Raw genomic sequence first — 18,776 nt, forward strand, 5'->3', positions numbered from 1 at the left:
ACAAAGTGCACTGCAGACAATTGTCCTATTTGAGTCTATTTTATGCCTGACCTTTGACCTAATCTGCCAAACAGAAGAATGGACTGACAAGGAGCATCAACAGTGGGACTGAAACACACAGAAAATGCAAACAGCCTCAATACCTCTCTTCAATAGATACACATGGTACCTCTGGGAGTTTGTGACATCCAAATTAACGGCTGCTAGTACAAAGTCATCTACTTTGGTGACTGTTAAAAACCTAAATTAGTGATGCTTGACATAGCAGACATCAAGGAAAAATAAGTATTTCTTTCCTATTAGCCCCATCTCTGTCTTCCTCTTTGTGCATCTATAGTATATCTTGCCAGGCAGTCTGGAGCACTTCTTTTCTCAGCTCCTGCCTCTGCACAGACACACTAAAGCAGGAACTCCTGAGAATATTTGCCCTTAGATTAAGGTCAGCAGCTTTGGATGGGAGCCTGTGTTTGGGTTTGTGTGTGAGGTCCTCCCACTTGCTGTTTGATTACAGTTTTCTACCAGACACTTGGCAACAACTACTTATCAGCTGTTGTTAGAAAGATGACGTCCTTGGAGGTTGTTTTAAAAAAACATTATATGAACTTAAATGTGATTCCTGTAGTATATTATACAAAATTTTGCTTTTCTATAACCACACATAGTAACTAATGTTATCATGTTTAATAATTGAACCACCAATGCTATTTTATTATTTTATCATTTCTCTTCATTAGCGAAAAACCAGTTAAGAAGAGGGCAGGCCGGCTCGAGTGGAGAGGGAGGGAGCGGGGGGTGGAGGGGTGGGGTGAAAATGGACTGTGAGGTAAAAAAAAAAGAAAAAGAAAAAAAAAGACAGGATTTCATTTCACAACCACACCTACCTCCGACCGACACTACCTTTCCGTTTCCCACCCTTTCCTGAGCACCACTCTATACATACACACACACACACACACACACACACACACACACACACAATGCCCCCTGGTTCACTCACTCCCAAAATTGCACCAGATGTCACATCAAGAGTCTTTGACCACGGTGCGGCAGCCAGATGAAGAATTTGAGAAATTCTGGAAAATATTTGTTGAGCGGCTCAGGATTGAAGTGGCTGAGGCCTGGAGAGGTAGAGGTTAAATCTCTCCAGCTTTAATGAGGGGCTGTGTGACTGAGTGCTGTAATGCTATAGCAGCTAATGGGGAGGCAGGAGTTGGGTAGAGACATATAGGGTTAATGCTCTAGGGCTGGTTACGATGCTGATTCCCCAGGGCCAAAAGGTCACACTCCTCTCTTTTGCTAAAAACAATCTTCCTGACTATTGCTTGTGGAAAATCACGTCACAGAACACCTGACTGTATCACAGATCAAAACAACGAGAAATGTGAGACTTATAATACTTTACATGAGTGGATGGTCACTAGAGCAACACCCTGATATCATTGAAAGTCAATGGTAAAATGCCCCTGCTGCTTATACAATGACCCTGACTGACACCAGTGTATGCACACAAGCAAACACACGATGTCTAATCTCCTTTGCACTGTGTACAATGGAATTAGGGTTTAAGTGAGACTACTTTTAGAGGTATGGTTTCCTGAGAGCTCAAGTGGGTGACTCTTCAAAAAGTGTTTTCACAATAAACATTTTAAAGCGCATGATAGCAGGCTGTCAGACAGTGTGTAGTCATGTTCATGAGCGCATACGGAGATGGAGGAAGAGAGAAGAATAAAAATTCCACAGTCTGTGGTGGAGTTTGTGTATTTATAGTGAGTGTATGTTGTTTGTGTGTGTGCTCCTTATAGAATTGCTAAATCAACCCTGCTGCTCAGTAAGAGTGGAACCCGAGCCAAAGTGAAAAAGTGAAATTAGCAGATGGTGTATCTATATCTATCTATCTATCTATATATATATATATATATATATATATATACTTGATATACAATCATTACTCTAATCCTACTGTGTTTATGCATCATTACCCCTAATTATCAAAAGCAACATAAGGAAAGAGCTTTTTTTTAGTTTGTACACATGTGCTAGATTGTGTGTGATTATAGATGGCCTCAGATGTCCTTTATGCAAACACAATCATTAGCTGTGCCTGAGGGTGTATGTCAGGCAGACTGACCACTTATAGAAAGGTGTCACTGCACAGATTGCGTGTGTGCAGCACCAGCTGGCAGATAGGAGCTAATTAAAGGTAACAAGATATTTATGCATTATGTACGTACACTACCTTTTCTGACACACGCACACACAAAACACACACACACAGAGCAAAAACCATTTAAGATCTCATTCTTGTGAGCCCTCTACACACCCACATTCCTTGTTCCTCATTCAGGACCCCCCTGATAACCCCCCCCTTTTAACCCCCCTTTGTCTCTCCATCCGCTAAACCCCCCATGTGTAACCCCTCCCAAAACCAGTAAAGTGGGCCAACCAATCATCACTAGGCAGCCAGATTGTGTTTAGCATGACAAAGAGGAACCTGTGTGACCGTTTGTGTCTGTGTGTATTTGTGTGCTAATATGTATGGTGTGTATCTGTGTTTGTCCTAACATGGCAAAGAGGAGCTGACTGTATAGCGTTTACCAGTCAAGGAAGTTGGTTTATGCAGGAAATTCACTCCACATGTGCTCAAAGCTCATCTACATTTTTATGAGTGCAGATGAAACACTGTATCTCTGTCTGAGGTTTAATAAGCAAACCAATGTAGACCCACTGGAAAACTTTGTGTCTGTCAGGCAGATCTGCTTCTACTACACTGCACTTAAGAGAGTGCGGAGTTAATCTGCACCATTTGTAACATCCTGGGTAATAAAATCCTGCTCCTGTGTGGCGATGTCGCACATTTCGCTACTACCGTTGATGCTTTAGTTTCTCCATAAAGCTGTTGCTATAGCTCCCACCTGCTCCTGTAAAGCCTGGTCAGCCACCGGTCCCGCTTCTCCATCTCTCTGTTAGATTGGAAAGGCATTCCCCTGCCACAACACATGCTTAAGCAATTATTCCACGCATTCCCCTGGACAGAGAGGGAGAGAGAGGGCCGAGGAGAGAGAGCTAGAGAGAAAGTAATTTGAAGTGGAGTGATCAGGGGCAGCTGGCCAGGGATTTGCAGGGTTCTGGGGGAGAATGTGTAGAAGTTAAGCGCAACTCCCATAATCCTTTTCTAAAAGAGAGAAAGGAGAGACGGAGGGATTGAAAAGAGAGAGAGGAGAAAGGGGGGCCACTGGAGCTGGAAACTAAAAGGACCGGGCTACAGTGACAACAGCCAAAAACAAACCAGCTATCAAAGCACACACATACACACACATAAACACAGCACAATGCATCTGGACGGGACGCTTGTAGAATAACAAGTTAGGACTAACACACAGAAAACTCTACATCACAAACAAGCCGCCTGTTGGGAGCAAACCAGAGCAGTAAAGACTCCCAGCATCGCCTCAGAGTCAGTGACAGTTTCATTGGTTATGAATCAATACCTTAATTACACTTCGATTTTTACTTCAGTCATGTCCCATCTCTATGTATGGAAAGCTCTAGCTGGAATGGCACCTCTGAAGGTTTAGGGTCAGATGAACAAGGTTACAGGGGCACAGGAGAGGTGTCACACAGGCTATTTAAAGGGCAGTAAAAGGGCAGGTTACAACACTTCAAAACATTCATGCCCCAGGCATGTTGGCAGGCGGCAGAAACATCAACTGATGCTCTGTGGACTTTGAAATGATCAATATATTATGTGATGACAACGCTTCTAACTCGCTTCCTCAGCTGAGAAAACCTATACACGTGTTAGTCAGATAACACACTGTCAAAGTCTCAGACTACAAAGATGTTCAAACTGCTTTATTGTAGTTATGAATGTGCCAATACAGATGTCATGTCTGGTTTGTTTCACTGTTAGACTGCATGGTGTAAACAGTGTACTTTTAAACAATGTGGCAGCCTGAAATACTGAGCGTGACCAGTGTTTTGTTCTGCGCTTCCACGGCATGGGGCGGTGTGTTGGAACTGGATGATAAGGGGATGTTGTTGATAAAGTTGTCTAGTGGCCACAGATAACAGGCTTACTTATACTTTTTTAAAACGATAAGGTATTTATTGCCAACCATTACAAAGCGCGGGTGCTGTTTAACGTATTTCTTGCTTCACTTTTTGTGTGTGAATGCAGTGTAGGTGCTATATGTCTTTTTTGCATGTGGTCCAAATCAGCTGACGTGAGATAAAAAGCAACTCAAATTATAACAAAGAGGAAAAGTTATTCATAAACTTACCAAGTAGAAGACAGAAGATGTCGAGCACTATTAGCAGTTTCTTCTTACTGTTGTCAACACCATTGTTGTTATTTAACGTTGAGGTTCCTCCGTTCCTTGTCTCTTGGGCCATCGCTTTCTCATACATGTACTTTTGCATTTGAGAACTCCCCGTTTCAGCTCAAAATCCCACACCACGCTGTAGGTGTAGAAACTCTGACAGGCTCTCAAGTCCTTTAAAAAAATGTCATGCGGACAGTACGGGGAACAAACTTCCCAACTCGGAGGTCTCGTAAAGTTTCAGATGAGCTGATGTCTCGTTGTCTGTTTTTTCTTTTAAAAAGTATTTAAAAAGATAAGTATTAACTGGTGAACGGACCCGCGCCACGGACTCAAGACAGAAAAGTTGCCTGCGCTTGAAATGAATGGAAAGCCCGCTCCCCTTGATCGCTCTTGGTTCAAAGACTTGGAGTACGATTTGCGCTGTGCAACGACAGCCGCTCTTGTTATATCAATCCTTCTTCTCCTCCTCCCCCTGCTCTCTTCAAGTTCCCCCAGCAGCTTGAAAGGCTCAGCCCTCTTCCCTCTGCTAGCGGTGGGTAATCACCTCCATCCCCGCATGGAAAACTTTCTCTGACTGGGGCGAGTGGTGGGACAGATCAGCGCGGACACTGCGCCCCCAGTGATTGCGCATGGTACGACAGGCGCACTGGAGTGAAGTAGTCCGCAGCATGACCTGAGTTGTGAAACTGACCCAAGAGTGGATGTTTGCTCTCTTTGCATCCTGAAAATAATCAAAGCAATTAGCTCTTATTTGTCCAGTTTGTTCAGGAAATGTTTCAACACAATGTTTACTTTACACTTTATACTTTACACTTTATTTTTAATTATGTATATTTATGTTCCTTGTAAATACAGTTTTTGCTCTTCGCTCTTTTCTTTTATTATAACTGTCTTTTAGCACCAATATACCAAGACAAATTCCTTGTATGTACAAACTTACTTGGCAATAAAGTTTGATTCTTCTGATTCTTCTCAAATCTGTCTGAAAAACAAAATGTTTGCCCACTGTAGAGCAGGCCATTCCAAGCAAAGGAGTGATTAAATCTTCATGACATCCATCACAAGACGTTTTTATCATTGGTGTATTTTGTCAATGCCACAGTAAAACTTTAATTTAATCTAATAATTGACCATCTTCAGTGGGATTCTTTATTTTTCTGGGGAATTACATTATGGAATTGCTGAACGAAGACAAACCTTTTCATCTATTTAATCTAAATGTTGTACTTCAGAAATACAAATTTATCCGTGGAGATTCTAATTTGATTTTTCTGGTCAAAGAAAACCAACCATGTGCTATCCGTAAAAACGTGTACTAGTAAAAGGCCGAAGATTATTCGTCTTTTCTACTTTTGATAAGAAAAAAGTTCATGCCCCAGATCCTCAAAAGCTCTCCAGTTTCAGTGAGGACTCCTGCCTTGTGCACCACTCAGGCGCAGAGGGGCTTCACAGAGGCTCACTGGTGATTAATAAATTAAACTTACACTGCCATCTAGTGGTTAAGTATGAACAACTCGCCTCAATCGTGTTTGCGTCTCAGCTAAGTTATACTTTTCCCACATTTTCCCTTTTAAATCAACCTAGTCTGTTCTTCAACTCTAATCGAAGATTATCAACCATTTCTCGCTCTTGAGCACAATCTGAGTGTTTGTTGTTTAATCGTCTGGAACTGAAAAATAGCGACCAGTGATAGATAAGGCAACACAGGACACGGTGTGATCACCTCAGCAAGGACGTTCACAATATAAACTGCACCTATTTAGTGAGCATAATAATTAAAGTTTGACTGACCTGACACCTGAGCACTGCACTGATGGCCTCCGCTGATATATAACATCAAACAGAACAGACGTTCAGTCATGCATTGCTCTTCAGTTACTCCAGTTTACATTTCATTCCATATTTGTAAAATGAGCAGCTTTAACAACACACATGAACACACACATTCATGATTTATAATCAAAAAGATCAGTAAATGCATTACATATCTTGCTTGATAAGCTACTCCATTATTATTATCTATGTGATTGTTATTTTATTTTTATACTTGGGGTGAATCATGCATGGCACAAAGAGGAAAGATATGATTTCACATTTAAAAAAAAAAACTTCACACAGCAGCCAAACTGAATCATAATCGAGAAACAAATTTCTTTACTGGTGAGTGGAAATATTGACTCTTATGTGCAATTGTACAAATATTCTCGCTCATACCCTCAGTGCTTTTACCGAGGTATCTAGCAAACATGTCGTAGGAATAGTATTTGTTGGCACAGGTTATAAACCGGGGAGCTAAATTCAGCACAATACCGGGTCGGTGGCAGATGCACACCATGCAGGTTAGATGTAAGCTAGAGGCCGCCGGGATTTTGTTTTGCCACCCAGACTGTGCTTTACGACGGATGTCATCTGGTCTCCCGTACGAGTAATTACGTTTTTCCATCTACAGTTTTCGCCGTATACCTGACGGTGTGCGTTTAACGGGCTCGAGTCGTCGGTGGTTCTCCCTCGAGGTGAAGTGAACTGCCCCGCCCCTCCGTGCGCCCCACAAACAGGCAGGGAACACACACACCGCACCGAGCGAGCCCAACCGTAGGTAACGGAGAAGATGGCAGAGCGGCAACAACAGAAACACGAAGGCAGGGTAAAGATCGGCCATTACATCCTCGGCGACACACTCGGAGTGGGAACATTCGGGAAAGTGAAGAGTTAAGTCATGTTTTTGTGTCATGCCGAGCTTAATGTGACCGTTTGTGCATTTTCTGTTGGAGTAATATGAAGAAGTCGCCGTACCTCCCCCCTCAACCTACAGTGCCGAACTTGCCGGCGGTCAGTGAGCAGTTTGCGTAGCTACATGCTCTACCGGCAGTAACAGAAGGGATTTAAAGCGTAAATATGTTCTGAGAATCCGGCCGCTTGAAAGTCAAATTCTCTCACCGAAGCACATATCTATAGCTACTGTTATCAGCTATGGCAGGTGTAATCACCTGGGGGACAATAGCTACTGGGAAGAGATGCACAGTCATACTCACAGTATTATCGTTTAACGTTATACCATGAAGGGTTTCTGTTGTGGTCGGTTTCTTTGCCCTGTTTTAGCGTTTAAGGACATCTGAGAAGCTTACAGCTCGCCCGAGACCCACAAGCCGAGCTTAATGTTGTTGGCTAACAAAATGTTTTTCTAAATGATATAGCTAGTCCGATATGTTTTCTCATTGCTAGCCAGGGGTTGGTAGATGCCTTCTAAGTCGGGAAAGCCCTTCACAGGCGTTAAGTTTACTAGAGAAGCATATCACAGGATATTACTTCAGTGTTGTTGGCTAGTTTTCGGCCACTCTGAATGACCTTGTGAGCTTTAACTCCATAGTCACCCCGCCTGCAACTCATGTACGCAGTCGGAGTGATGTATTAGCTCTGCGGGGGGCGGGGTCATCCCACCTGAAATCATGGCTACGCTCTGAAACCGGGTACATTCTGTGCGAGGGAAAAATGTTGTATGCCTGCTAGCTCGGAGTGGAAACCAAGAGAAAGTTCAGTTTCAATTTTAGATTTAGTTTTTGTGACGAATTGAATACGATTTTCCCGGAGATAATAGTTTTTGTCTTAGGGGTAATCAGTGGGTGTTAGTTAGCTCCTTTGCATTAATGGTTCTTAACAGTGTTTGTTGTCAAGTTGTGAGTAGGGTTTAACAGATCTAATGACAATGTTGCCACAGAGCCTCAAGCAGACAGTTAGGGCTCCAACACTCTGAATAAAGACATGGCCAGCAAACAAAGGCTACAGTAGATGCCAAAAACCTAATGAAAAACACATTTTATTCACTGGTATGTTGAAGCCTACAATGCAACAGGTCTCCTAATCAAATCCTAATCCTTTATTATGTTTCTCTACCTCTATATTTTGTTCCTAACTGCCCGTGTATATGCTTGTCTGTGTTTTGTCATCTATTTTCTGTATCTGCTTCATATCTGTATTCTGTTGTTTTTAGTCGGAGAGCATCAGTTGACGGGCCATAAAGTGGCCGTAAAGATCCTAAACAGACAGAAGATTCGCAGTCTCGATGTCGTGGGGAAGATCAAACGAGAGATCCAGAATCTCAAACTGTTCAGACACCCACACATCATCAAGCTGTAAGTGGAGAAAGACGACACGTCCTTCTATCAGATTTAAGATCCTCAGTGCTGACAGACTGTGTAGACAGATTACTGAGATCAGCTGAATTAGTGGCTGTTGTAATGTGGGCCTTTTGCTGTGTTGTGTTCCCTCTGTGTTGTGGCATGCTTTGCTTGTTCCTATTTGTTTACTACAGCTGAACTGTACCGAACATGCCTATTGGGTTCTCAGGGGGCAGAACACACAAACATACCAATACACACACACACACACACAGAGAGAGAGAGAGAGAGAGAGAGAGAGACTTGGAACTAGATAAAGAAATCAGTTCTGGTCAGTACAAATTTCCAGTTAATATGATAGAAGTCGCTGTAATTCCTACATGATTAAATCCTCATTCTTATCCAAGTGTCTTGGCTTCTCTTGTGTATTTCCTTTGACCTTGTCTTCCTTGTCTTCTTCCTTTTTCCTTCTGTCTCCTTGGTCTCTTTCTCCTTGTCAGTCCATGTCTCTCTGTTTCTCTCCACAATCTCTGTGTTATTTTTAGGCCAGGGTTAGGGTTAGTCTACTGTCACACTGTAAGCTATGGCAGATATGTGAGCTCTCAGGTCATGAGTTGGAGTGCTGTGGAACACTCTGTCACAGACATATACATTCATAAACACAGACACAAGCACATATATATTCAGACACACACACAAAGTCTGCTCGTACTGCTTCAGAGAGCCTCAGGCGTGGACGCCAAACAGAGTAGAGCAGACTCTGTGTGATGTATTGGCCCTGTTTGTAAAACCAGCATGAAATGAATTAGACCAAATGTCGTAAACAGTTCTCCTCAAGTGTTCTCACTCTTTTGATTTCCTAGAATCACTCAGTGTGTGTATGTAAGACAGGAAAAAAAGAGATTTGCTTTGTGTGTATTTCTCCCCGGGTGCCCGCCGTGTTGTGCTACACCCGGCTTGACAGGAATGAAGTAGATTGTGATGAAGTGCAGAATCTCCCACGAGCAACCATTCATGAGATTGGGCCTGTATTTTAATATACCTGACCTTTATGAAAATATGCTCAGCAGCCATACATCACAGCTTAGCCTCAGCTTTCTGTATTTTTGTTTCTGCTTTGCATGTTTCAGAGTAAATAAAATGGGTTTAGAGATGTAGAGATGGAGGCATATTATTGATATTTGTATAGTTATGGTCAATTGTCAGGACAGGATGTGAAAGAGGCTAAGTGTTAATGTACAGAGGGTCCATTTCAGCACAAATCTATGTTTGTGTTTTAGGTACCAGGTGATAAGTACACCCACAGATTTCTTCATGGTTATGGAGTATGTGTCTGGAGGTGAACTGTTTGACTACATCTGCAAAAATGGACGGGTAAGACGTTTCATTATTTATTGGCTAATTAGAGTCCCCATCTACTGGGTGCACTGCTCGTTGAATCGTCAGAAATTGTTAGCACACCAGTAACCATAGCTCAGACTGGTTAAACAGTAATAGAGTTGTGAAGCAGTAGCTGCGGTTGTGTGTATTACTACCTTTTACTGAGCACCAGTTAAGGTCAACAAATTCTTTTTAAATTGAATTCTTGGCTGTTGTTATGGTGACAAACTAAGACTCTGTTGTCTGTGTTTTTTTGAGCCCTTTTACTCTCTGTATATGTTCAAGACAGATACTGAGAGCTATGTAGAGCACCTCTTCTGCTGCTTTCTTTTATTATCATTGTTATTGTTATTGTTAGAATAATCCTACTTGAACTTTACCTGGGCCCTGAGCCACAGAAACCTCATGACCAAGTCCCAACATGATAAATTGGTTCTAAACCAGACAGCACATAACTTCATTATTCACCATTATTTCCTTACATGTACCATAGGCATGGTTCTGTATTTTTGCCATAATACTCTGTCACACATATAGTTATTATATCAGACATAACCAGTACAACTACAGTCCAGTCATGTCTGTTCATATTGTGTCTTTCAGGTGGAGGACACAGAAGCTCGTCGTCTTTTCCAGCAGATTATCTCAGCTGTAGACTACTGCCACAGGCACATGGTGGTCCACAGAGACCTCAAACCTGAGAATGTCCTGCTGGACGCCAGCAAGAACGCCAAGATTGCCGACTTTGGTAGCATTCCCAATGAGCACAGAGTTATAGCTAGATACAGGGATAAAAGGATTGGCTTTGTGGAAGCTGAGGATTGTTCAGGAATTTAAGAAGAGAGAAAGCGTAACAGAACATAACTGAATATTTTGTTCAAAGGGGAATAAGAAACAGAAATAGACAGAGTTTGTGGCAGAGCTGATTGGAATTAACCGCGTAATTGGACAGTATGATTAGAGCCAAGTGGCAGTTTTGTACAGAGTTATAAGAAACAGCATAATTATACACTTGTAGAAAAGTGTGAAATCACCATCATGCACCTGCTAACCTCATTATTAGATGAGAATGAATTTCTTTCTTTCTCAATGGTTTGGCATAATTGTTCCAGCAAATTAAGTTAAGAGACTGTGTCTGATGCAATCATGATGAAAGAGAGAATTATTTTCAAAAACACATGAAGGTCCTTGCGCCCAGCTAGGGTGTGTTGGGTGGAGAGAGAGGTCCCCTAGCAACGGCCAGGTCTCATATCAAGTCTGGCAGGAAGCCTTGAGGCCCAGTGTCATATGATAGGGAAGGAATCGTTAGGGTGCGGCAAGGGTGTACAGCAGGAGAAGTGTTTTGGCTGAGAGCAACAGACACTGGCAAGCGGAGAGAGGGAGTGTTAAGGGAACAGGGATAAAAGATAAAGAGAAGGTCAGCACATCACAAAGCGTCTGGTGTTTAGCATTTGGCTGAGGCCCTGGCAGGCAGAGGGAAGCTCATCCAATTAGATGAGCTTCGTGCTCAGAGCTTAGAGTCTTGGCGGGTAGAGGATAAAGATATCAGCGGTGTCCACAGTGTGTAACTCTGGCCCTCCCCGTGGCAGACTGTGTTCAGTTTAACCTACGTATATCAAAGGATCAATAGCAATAATATGACAGTAGGGTTTTTTTTCTTTAGTGTGTTACATCAAAGTAAAGACAGGAAGGTGTTAATGAGTGCTTGTCCTGTGATTGGCCGACAGGTCTGTCAAACATGATGTCAGATGGGGAGTTCTTACGGACAAGCTGTGGCTCACCCAACTATGCTGCTCCAGAGGTCATCTCAGGAAGGTGTGTGTGTATGTGTGTAATCACATGTATGGTCAAAGCTAATACGATAATCACATTTAGGGCTGCAACTAACATTTATTTTCATTATTGAATAATCTGATAGTGTATTACAAACAATTTATGAAATGTTTATGTATAAATACTGAATAACCAAGTTTTAAATATAGTGTTACTTTTTTGTGGTGCTCCTCTAAGTGTTTTGATGGGGTCTTTTTGTTTGTTACCTGTCACATCCTCTCATCTCTCTCTCAGGCTCTATGCAGGCCCAGAGGTGGACATCTGGAGCTGTGGGGTGATCCTGTACGCTCTGCTATGCGGGACTCTGCCCTTTGATGATGAGCACGTCCCCACGCTGTTTAAGAAGATCAGAGGAGGCGTCTTCTACATCCCAGAGTACCTGACCCGCTCTGTGGCCTCACTGCTGATGCTCATGCTACAGGTTGACCCTCTGAAGAGAGCCACCATCAAAGACATCAGGTGCTCACCCCACTTTGTTGAGTCAAGTGGCCTCAACAGAAATCTCCTTTATGTTATGCACTTAAAGTTATTTGGGCTGGGAACCTTTAGAGGCTTGGTTTAATAGAAATTAAATCATTTTTTTGGTCACATATTCAAAACCATAGTTATGTGACTAAGATAAAGTATTGCATTGACTTCAGTCGCTGTTTTGTGCTGAGACTCAGTGTAATTTTTCACAGGTTTATTTACTGCCCACATAATTGGTTGTCTTTTCTATTATGTTGTTTACTTTTGTTAAATCACTTTAATAAAAAAAATTCAGGTATGACTTGTTAGACTTGAAATATATTGAGGAGTCTCTCCTTTTATCTCTCTGCTAGCCCTGTAATGTAAATGGTCCCCCATCTGGGGTGTTGGTAGATAAACAAACTACTCTGTTTGAGAACAATTTGACTTCATGCTAGAGTCAGTGTCACCTACTGTGACATCTTGAAATGAATAAAATCAACATTAGGTTTGGTTTTATACTTGACCACAGTTGTATTTTGCATTGACTGACAGTTCTGTCCTCTGTCAGGGAACATGAGTGGTTTAAGCAGGACCTGCCAGGCTACCTGTTCCCTGAAGACCCTTCATATGATGCCACAGTCCTGGATGAGGAGGCTGTCAGAGAAGTGTGCGAGAAGTTTGAATGCACTGAGTCTGAGGTTGTGTCCAGCCTTTACAGTGGAGATCCACAGGTATGCTCACAAAGAGACATTTGTAATCTTAGGAAACAGAGTGTTTTCTCTGTTTACTAAACGATGACTGTTGTACTATTAAAGTTTTTTTCCCAGTTGAACAATATTAAAGGATAGGTTTGGGATTTTTCAAGTCTGTCTTGAAACAGGTCCTTTTGGACTGTCAAGGCTATAAAAATGTCTCTTAGTAGAAAATGAGAAGTAATGATGTGGGTTAGACTACTATTTGAGTGTTTAGATTTCAGTAATCTGATGGTCTGCCTTTAGCCACAGTAAAATACCTCCCAAGTGCTTCACTATTCTTTCCTGTCTGTCCATTCAGGATCAGCTAGCAGTGGCTTATCATCTTATCATAGACAACCGACGCATCATGACTCAGGCCAGTGAGTTTTACTTGGCCTCCAGTCCTCCCCAGGGCTCCTTCATAGAAGAAGGCATGCCACTGCCCCCTGGAGTCAAACCCCACCCAGAGAGGATGCCTCCGCTCCTGGCTGACAGCCCCAAGGCTCGCTGTCCTCTGGATGCTCTCAACACCACCCGGCCCAAACCTCTGGCAGTGAAGAAGTCCAAGTGGCACCTTGGTATCAGGAGTCAGAGTAGACCCTATGATATCATGGCTGAAGTGTACAGAGCTATGAAACAACTCAACTTTGACTGGAAGGTAATAGGATATGTCTTATACATGCACATTTACGCATTAGTACACACTCACACACACACACACACACACACACACACATCTCCACACAAACTAGATCTTCTGTTATTTTGTGTCGTAGGTGGTGAACCCATACCATCTACGAGTGCGGAGGAAGAATCCAGTGACGGGCAACCTGGTGAAAATGAGCCTGCAGCTCTACCAGGTGGACAACAGATCCTACCTCCTCGACTTCAAGAGCATTGATGGTAAGTGACTGACAAAATTATCATGATATACAGGATCATCTGGGTTTTAATGCAGCCCGAATATAGTATTGATACATATAGCACTGCAATTACTTAAAACAGAAATTTCATAAACAGCTTTTTATTGTAACAATGAATTAAGCCTAACAAATGTTTTTCTACAAGAAGTTTCTATTCAATTAACTGCCTTTGATGAAAAACTTGTGACTAGGGCTTACCAGCCTGATGGAGTTAGCAGCATTTGGGGTCCTTCTTTATCATCAGCAGATATGTCAGGTTTACCAGTATTTTTCCCCTTAGCCTGAACACTGTGTGTATGTGGGGCAGCAAAGTCAGTCTTCACCAGCAGAAGGGTTCCCACTGTAATCCATAGCCACCTTTAGCAAGTCAAGTCAAGTCAAGTCAAATTTTATTTATATAGCGCCAATTCACAACAGAAGTTATCTCGAGACACTGTACATATAGAGCAGGTCTAGACCGTACTCTTTATCTTATAAGATTTACAGAGAAAAACCCAACAGATCCCACCATGAGCAAGCACTAGGCAACTGTGGCAAGGAAAAACTTCCTTTAAGAGGCAGAAACCTCAAGCAGAACCGGACTCAAGGTGGGCGGCCATCTGCCTCGACTGGTTGGGTTTAGACAGAAAGAGAGGGGGGTGGGGGAATGGGGTAGGAGAAAGACAACATTGCAGATACACAGACTAAGTCAAAATGTAAATAGTAGTAGTAATAATAATAATAATAGTAATAATTATTATTACAGCTAAAGGAATAATAATGACAAAACATAGCACACCATGGAAATGGGGCCAGTCTCCATGGAAGCTTCCCTCACATTTCTCTATCAGGTCCTGGTACCTGGCTTTCTTGAGTTGATAGGAAATGTTAAGAGATGAGCATTTGGCTCAAAACACAACTATGTATAAGTACAGTCTTGCAGAGCCACTAGCATGACTATAGACTCTAAAATGTTAAAATTTCTGCAAACATTACAGCAACTTCAAAACTGTTTTTTTTTACAGATTCAGTTATTGCATTAAGTCGCTGCATCCAGTGACTGCATTTACAAATACACTTACTCAAAACATGAAATTCATATTGACAAGTTAAAATGCAAAGTCAGACCATGTGTGAACTGTGTGTATTAACTTTATAAAATCTAATGAAGCCAGGCACGGTGGTGCAGTGATTGGCACAGTTCACCCGGGGCTTTTCTGTGTGGAGTTTGCATGTTCTCCCTGTGCCTGCGTGGGTTCTCTCTGGGTACTCCGGCTTCCTCCCACAGTCTAGAAGAAGAATAGGCTTTATTGTCATTGTACAGTTAAGTACAACGAAATGGTGGGTGCTCCACGAAGACAAACAGTGCACTATAGAAGAGATTTAAATACAATAAGAATATGAAAATGTACACAATATACAAGAAGTACACAATATAATACAAGAGATACAAAAAAAATACAAGAATTACTACTTTAAATAGAATTTACATAAAGACATGCATTAGGTTAATTGGTGATTCCAAATTGCCTGTAGGTGTGAATGTGAGTGTGAATGGTTGTTTGTCTGTATATGTTGGCGCTGCGATGGACTGGCGATCTGTACAGGGTGTACCCCACCTCTCACCCAATGTCAGCTGGGATTGGCTCCAGCCCCCCCGCGACCCTTAATGGTTAAGCGGTATGGATGAAGCCACTCCTCTGTTGAATGCTAATGCTATTTTCCTCTTCTATCCTCAGATGACATCATTGAGGCGGTGGGCTTCAAATCGGGTTCGTCCACTCCTCAGAGGTCGGGCTCCACTGCCGGTCTCCACAGACCCCGACTGAGCATCGACTCTGCAAGCCCTGCCATTGATTTGCCCCAGCTCAGCTCCTCTCTCCCTGGGTCCCTGTCCGGTAGCTCCCCTCAACTCACTCCACGTCAGGGATCACACACCATGGACTTCTTTGAAATGTGTGCCAGTCTCATCACCACACTCGCACGCTGAGGCCTGACGACTCCTGACCTCGCTGTAACCAGGATGTCAGTGGGGTTTTTAAGCCAATTGCAGATCTGGGATGTAGGGAGTGGATGTGTTTGGAATGGCTTCCTCTTTCTGTCTCCTCTCTATCTCTCCAGTTGTATTGGACTGGATGAAGGAGAGAGAAAGAGGAGGCCTTTGGCAAATGGAAGATTAATAGCTTTTTTTTCTTGTTTGATGCAGTCCTTGGGTCAGAGTCGTGGTGCTCAAAACATTGAGCTACAGCTGATTCTGGGACTGGAATCTGTGAACTACGTGAGACCAGCAAAGTCAGAAGCAAGAGGCCACAGTTCACAGCTGTGTCGGAGTCAGCAAAGGTCAAGTTCACCATCACTCCTCCCACTAATACCTTCAATCTGTTATCAACTGCTGAAATGTCATCACCCACCATAACACTTAATGGCTGGACATCCTACTGAGTTTGCCCCAGACACTTGATTGGAGGTCAGTTTTGCTTCTTGTTTAATATTTTGATATTATTTTTAATGTTTAGGGCTCTGGTTGTTAAAATTGACATTAAATCTGTGTCTGCGGGAATGTCACCACATGTAAAATTTTATTTCAGGTTTTATATAATATGGTTTGTAAAGAAACAGCTTTTGTTATTCATGTATATTATATTTATATTTAAATCATATTCGTAGCTGAAAATGTTAGCAAACATATACCAAATATTAGACTTTCTAATATTTCTCAAAAAGAAGATAATTATTATTTAGATATCAGATCCATATTTATTTTTTAGAGATTGTTTTGTAGGCACTGTAGTTGTATTATTTAAGCACTGCATTGACATAGAGTTTTATCCTGATTTGAGTAGATTGCAGATGATAAATGAACCTAACCTAAATGAACCTAGAGAGTCTGCAGGATAGTAGAGCGATAATACTCTGCATGGTACTGACTGTGTGCTGCATTTGGTGCTGAAAACAGACGCACCCCATCTCACATGACCGTATTATATTATTATTATGTGAGTTATTTGAAGAGGGATTATCTTCACGTATTTCAAAGACAACATATCTGGGCTATCTTTTTCTTACACAGCCATCATCTTACTCATTCAATAATTGTCACAAATATGCAAGACACATACACACACCGACTCCTTTACACTTGAGTTGAGTCCTTAACAAATGACAATTAGAGTAACTGTTAATATGCCGCTCACCCATGCATGTACAGAATGTAATTAAAAAAACCTAGCAGGCCTGTGACATCAGGAGGACAGACATGTCATTCTAATGTCTGATGTATTAAAACAAATCCCCACATATATTAATTTATAAGTAAAGAGCAAAAAGCAAGCAGTAATCAACAAATTGAGACAAGTTAATGAATTCTGTGTCTGCATTGTGTATGAATAAATAATGGTGATGATGATAAAGCAGGAGGAAAAGATGAAGATGACAAATCCATGTGAGATGGTGCGTATCTGTTTCGGGAACTGTATAAGCCACAGAAACCTTTCTCCAGTTGCCTTAAAGAATGCAACACAGTAATTCTGTGCATATGTACCTGTGCATATACGGAGAGTGTGTGCATGAGCCAGTGTGTGTATTGGAGATCAGATTGGTGGAGTATGTCACATGACTGTCATGTTTTTTACTGACTTAACACTGGTATGTTAGGAGGATCTTTGCAGTGGTTTGTGAGATCAGCAGAGTTTGTACAAAGTGCGAATCAGAGAACAAAGGGACAAGTATCAAAACATGATGCTTTGGTGTGCTGTAGCTGTTGGAGCTGTTTTCTGTGTGTGTGTGTGTATCTTCTGTTTAACTGTTGTTGTCCGTTCAGTCTGCACTTTAAAACTCATTTGCTGAGGTCAGCAGTTTGCAGGTTTACTGTTCATTGCATCACACATTTTGGGTGGATGCACAAACGTTACTGTATCTGTTGATTGTTGTTCTACATGTAACTGAATGCCATGGTGTTATTACTTTTATAACTGTTCTGCATTGTCCTGTCAGTCATACCATAGCAGTGTTGTGTATTGCTGTTGTCTTGGATATTTTTTCAAACTCTTTTCTGACTGAATGTAGAGTGAAAGCTGGTGCTGCTCAGACAAATCCTCCTCTGTCTTTCTCCCCAGTTATGTTCTCTTGGTTGGTGTTGTGATGGAGAGCACTAGACTGTTGCCTTTCTACTGTTCTCAGTATAACATAGAGGATGAAGGGGTAGTTCGTACTCTGCTGTAGACTGGTGTTTGTGAAAAAAACTATAAAACCATATTTAATAAATATTGTATACAAGACATTAGAAAATAAACAACAATATTAATAATAAGTACAGTAAAATACTGTATTTAAATGAAGCTCATTATTATGAAATTTATCATCTTTTTTCACAGATTAGGGGTATACAATTGGCTACAGGGCAAGGAGGCAGGGACTGGAGACAACACTGTCTGTTTTATGAATTGAAAAATATCTGTACTCCTTCTTTCATAAAGTTACTATGAAATAAGAACAATGAAATGACATTTCATAATAATGGGCTGAGTTTTAATCATTAAATTATTTCAGTTTATAGGTTCATGTAGATATTTTTTCTGTATTCATCCATTATTTATTTCATGTCTTATTTATTATTTCATTTAGTCCTCATTAATATTAGGCACACAGCAGTCTATGACTACGACTATTCATCCAAAATATGTTGTTCACTGAGTACTTTGTTGGACCTACAACAATAAGATGTGAACTGAGGTTCTAGTATGTTACTCTGTACTGTTGTTGTTGATTTTTGCCTTATGAGAGCATTGTGAAGGCTTTTTGTCGAAACAGTGAAAGCCACATTATTTGTTACTCTGCTGAAACCCTTTATTGCATGTCTCCTGTTTTTGCTTCTATTCTGTCTGGGGACAGCACATACACCACTGATTATACTTTGATGTCACAGGGAAAAACTCTGCCCCCTGCTGCAAGATACATGCAACTGCACACACACCCATGTCCTGTCAGTTGTCTACACTCTTGATGTGTCTTAATAACTTGTCCTCTGTGTAGTGAGCTACT

The 18,776-nt window shown here is 41.7% G+C and overlaps 2 protein-coding genes across 5 annotated transcripts in view; one reads left to right on the plus strand and one right to left on the minus strand.

The window, feature by feature from the left end:
- The window catches only part of plpp3 (phospholipid phosphatase 3), a 29,339-nt gene extending 24,450 nt beyond the window's left edge, over nucleotides 1-4,889 (minus strand). The window contains exon 1 of one of the 2 annotated variants that reach the window (XM_018670209.2): nucleotides 4,281-4,889. In XM_018670209.2, the coding sequence (XP_018525725.1) occupies nucleotides 4,281-4,419 (139 nt within the window). In that variant the 5' untranslated portion in view covers nucleotides 4,420-4,889. The remainder of the gene's footprint in view (nucleotides 1-4,280) is intronic. The other variant, XM_018670208.2, reaches the window with a different exon arrangement.
- Nucleotides 4,890-6,470: 1,581 nt separating this feature from the next.
- prkaa2 (protein kinase, AMP-activated, alpha 2 catalytic subunit) lies at nucleotides 6,471-18,015 on the plus strand. 3 transcript variants are annotated; one of them, XM_018670207.2, is made up of 11 exons: nucleotides 6,471-7,030; nucleotides 8,311-8,452; nucleotides 9,718-9,811; nucleotides 10,421-10,565; nucleotides 11,545-11,632; nucleotides 11,885-12,109; nucleotides 12,669-12,831; nucleotides 13,154-13,492; nucleotides 13,611-13,737; nucleotides 15,476-15,761; nucleotides 15,943-18,015. In XM_018670207.2, exons 1-10 carry the CDS (start codon nucleotides 6,931-6,933, stop codon nucleotides 15,724-15,726), a joined length of 1,674 nt encoding a protein of 557 aa, XP_018525723.1. In that variant the 5' UTR covers nucleotides 6,471-6,930; the 3' UTR covers nucleotides 15,727-15,761; nucleotides 15,943-18,015. The 3 variants fall into 3 exon arrangements, with proteins under 3 accessions (XP_018525723.1, XP_018525721.1, XP_050933468.1); XM_018670205.2 differs by having other exon boundaries at nucleotides 15,476-18,015; XM_051077511.1 differs by lacking the exons at nucleotides 6,471-7,030; nucleotides 8,311-8,452; nucleotides 9,718-9,811; nucleotides 10,421-10,565 and adding an exon at nucleotides 10,574-11,234 and having other exon boundaries at nucleotides 15,476-18,015.
- The last annotated feature ends 761 nt before the right edge of the window (nucleotides 18,016-18,776 follow it).

This window comes from Lates calcarifer, linkage group LG17 (genome assembly GCF_001640805.2).
Source record: "Lates calcarifer isolate ASB-BC8 linkage group LG17, TLL_Latcal_v3, whole genome shotgun sequence".
Classification (NCBI taxonomy): domain Eukaryota; kingdom Metazoa; phylum Chordata; class Actinopteri; family Centropomidae; genus Lates; species Lates calcarifer.

Coding starts and splice junctions, on each gene's coding strand:
- prkaa2 (XM_018670205.2), top strand. CDS start 6,931: ATGGCAGAGCGGCAACAACAGAAACACGAAGGCAGGGTAAAGATCGGC. Junction 9,812..10,420: donor ACATCTGCAAAAATGGACGG/GTAAGACGTTTC, acceptor TGTGTCTTTCAG/GTGGAGGACACAGAAGCTCG. Junction 13,493..13,610: donor AACTCAACTTTGACTGGAAG/GTAATAGGATAT, acceptor TTTGTGTCGTAG/GTGGTGAACCCATACCATCT.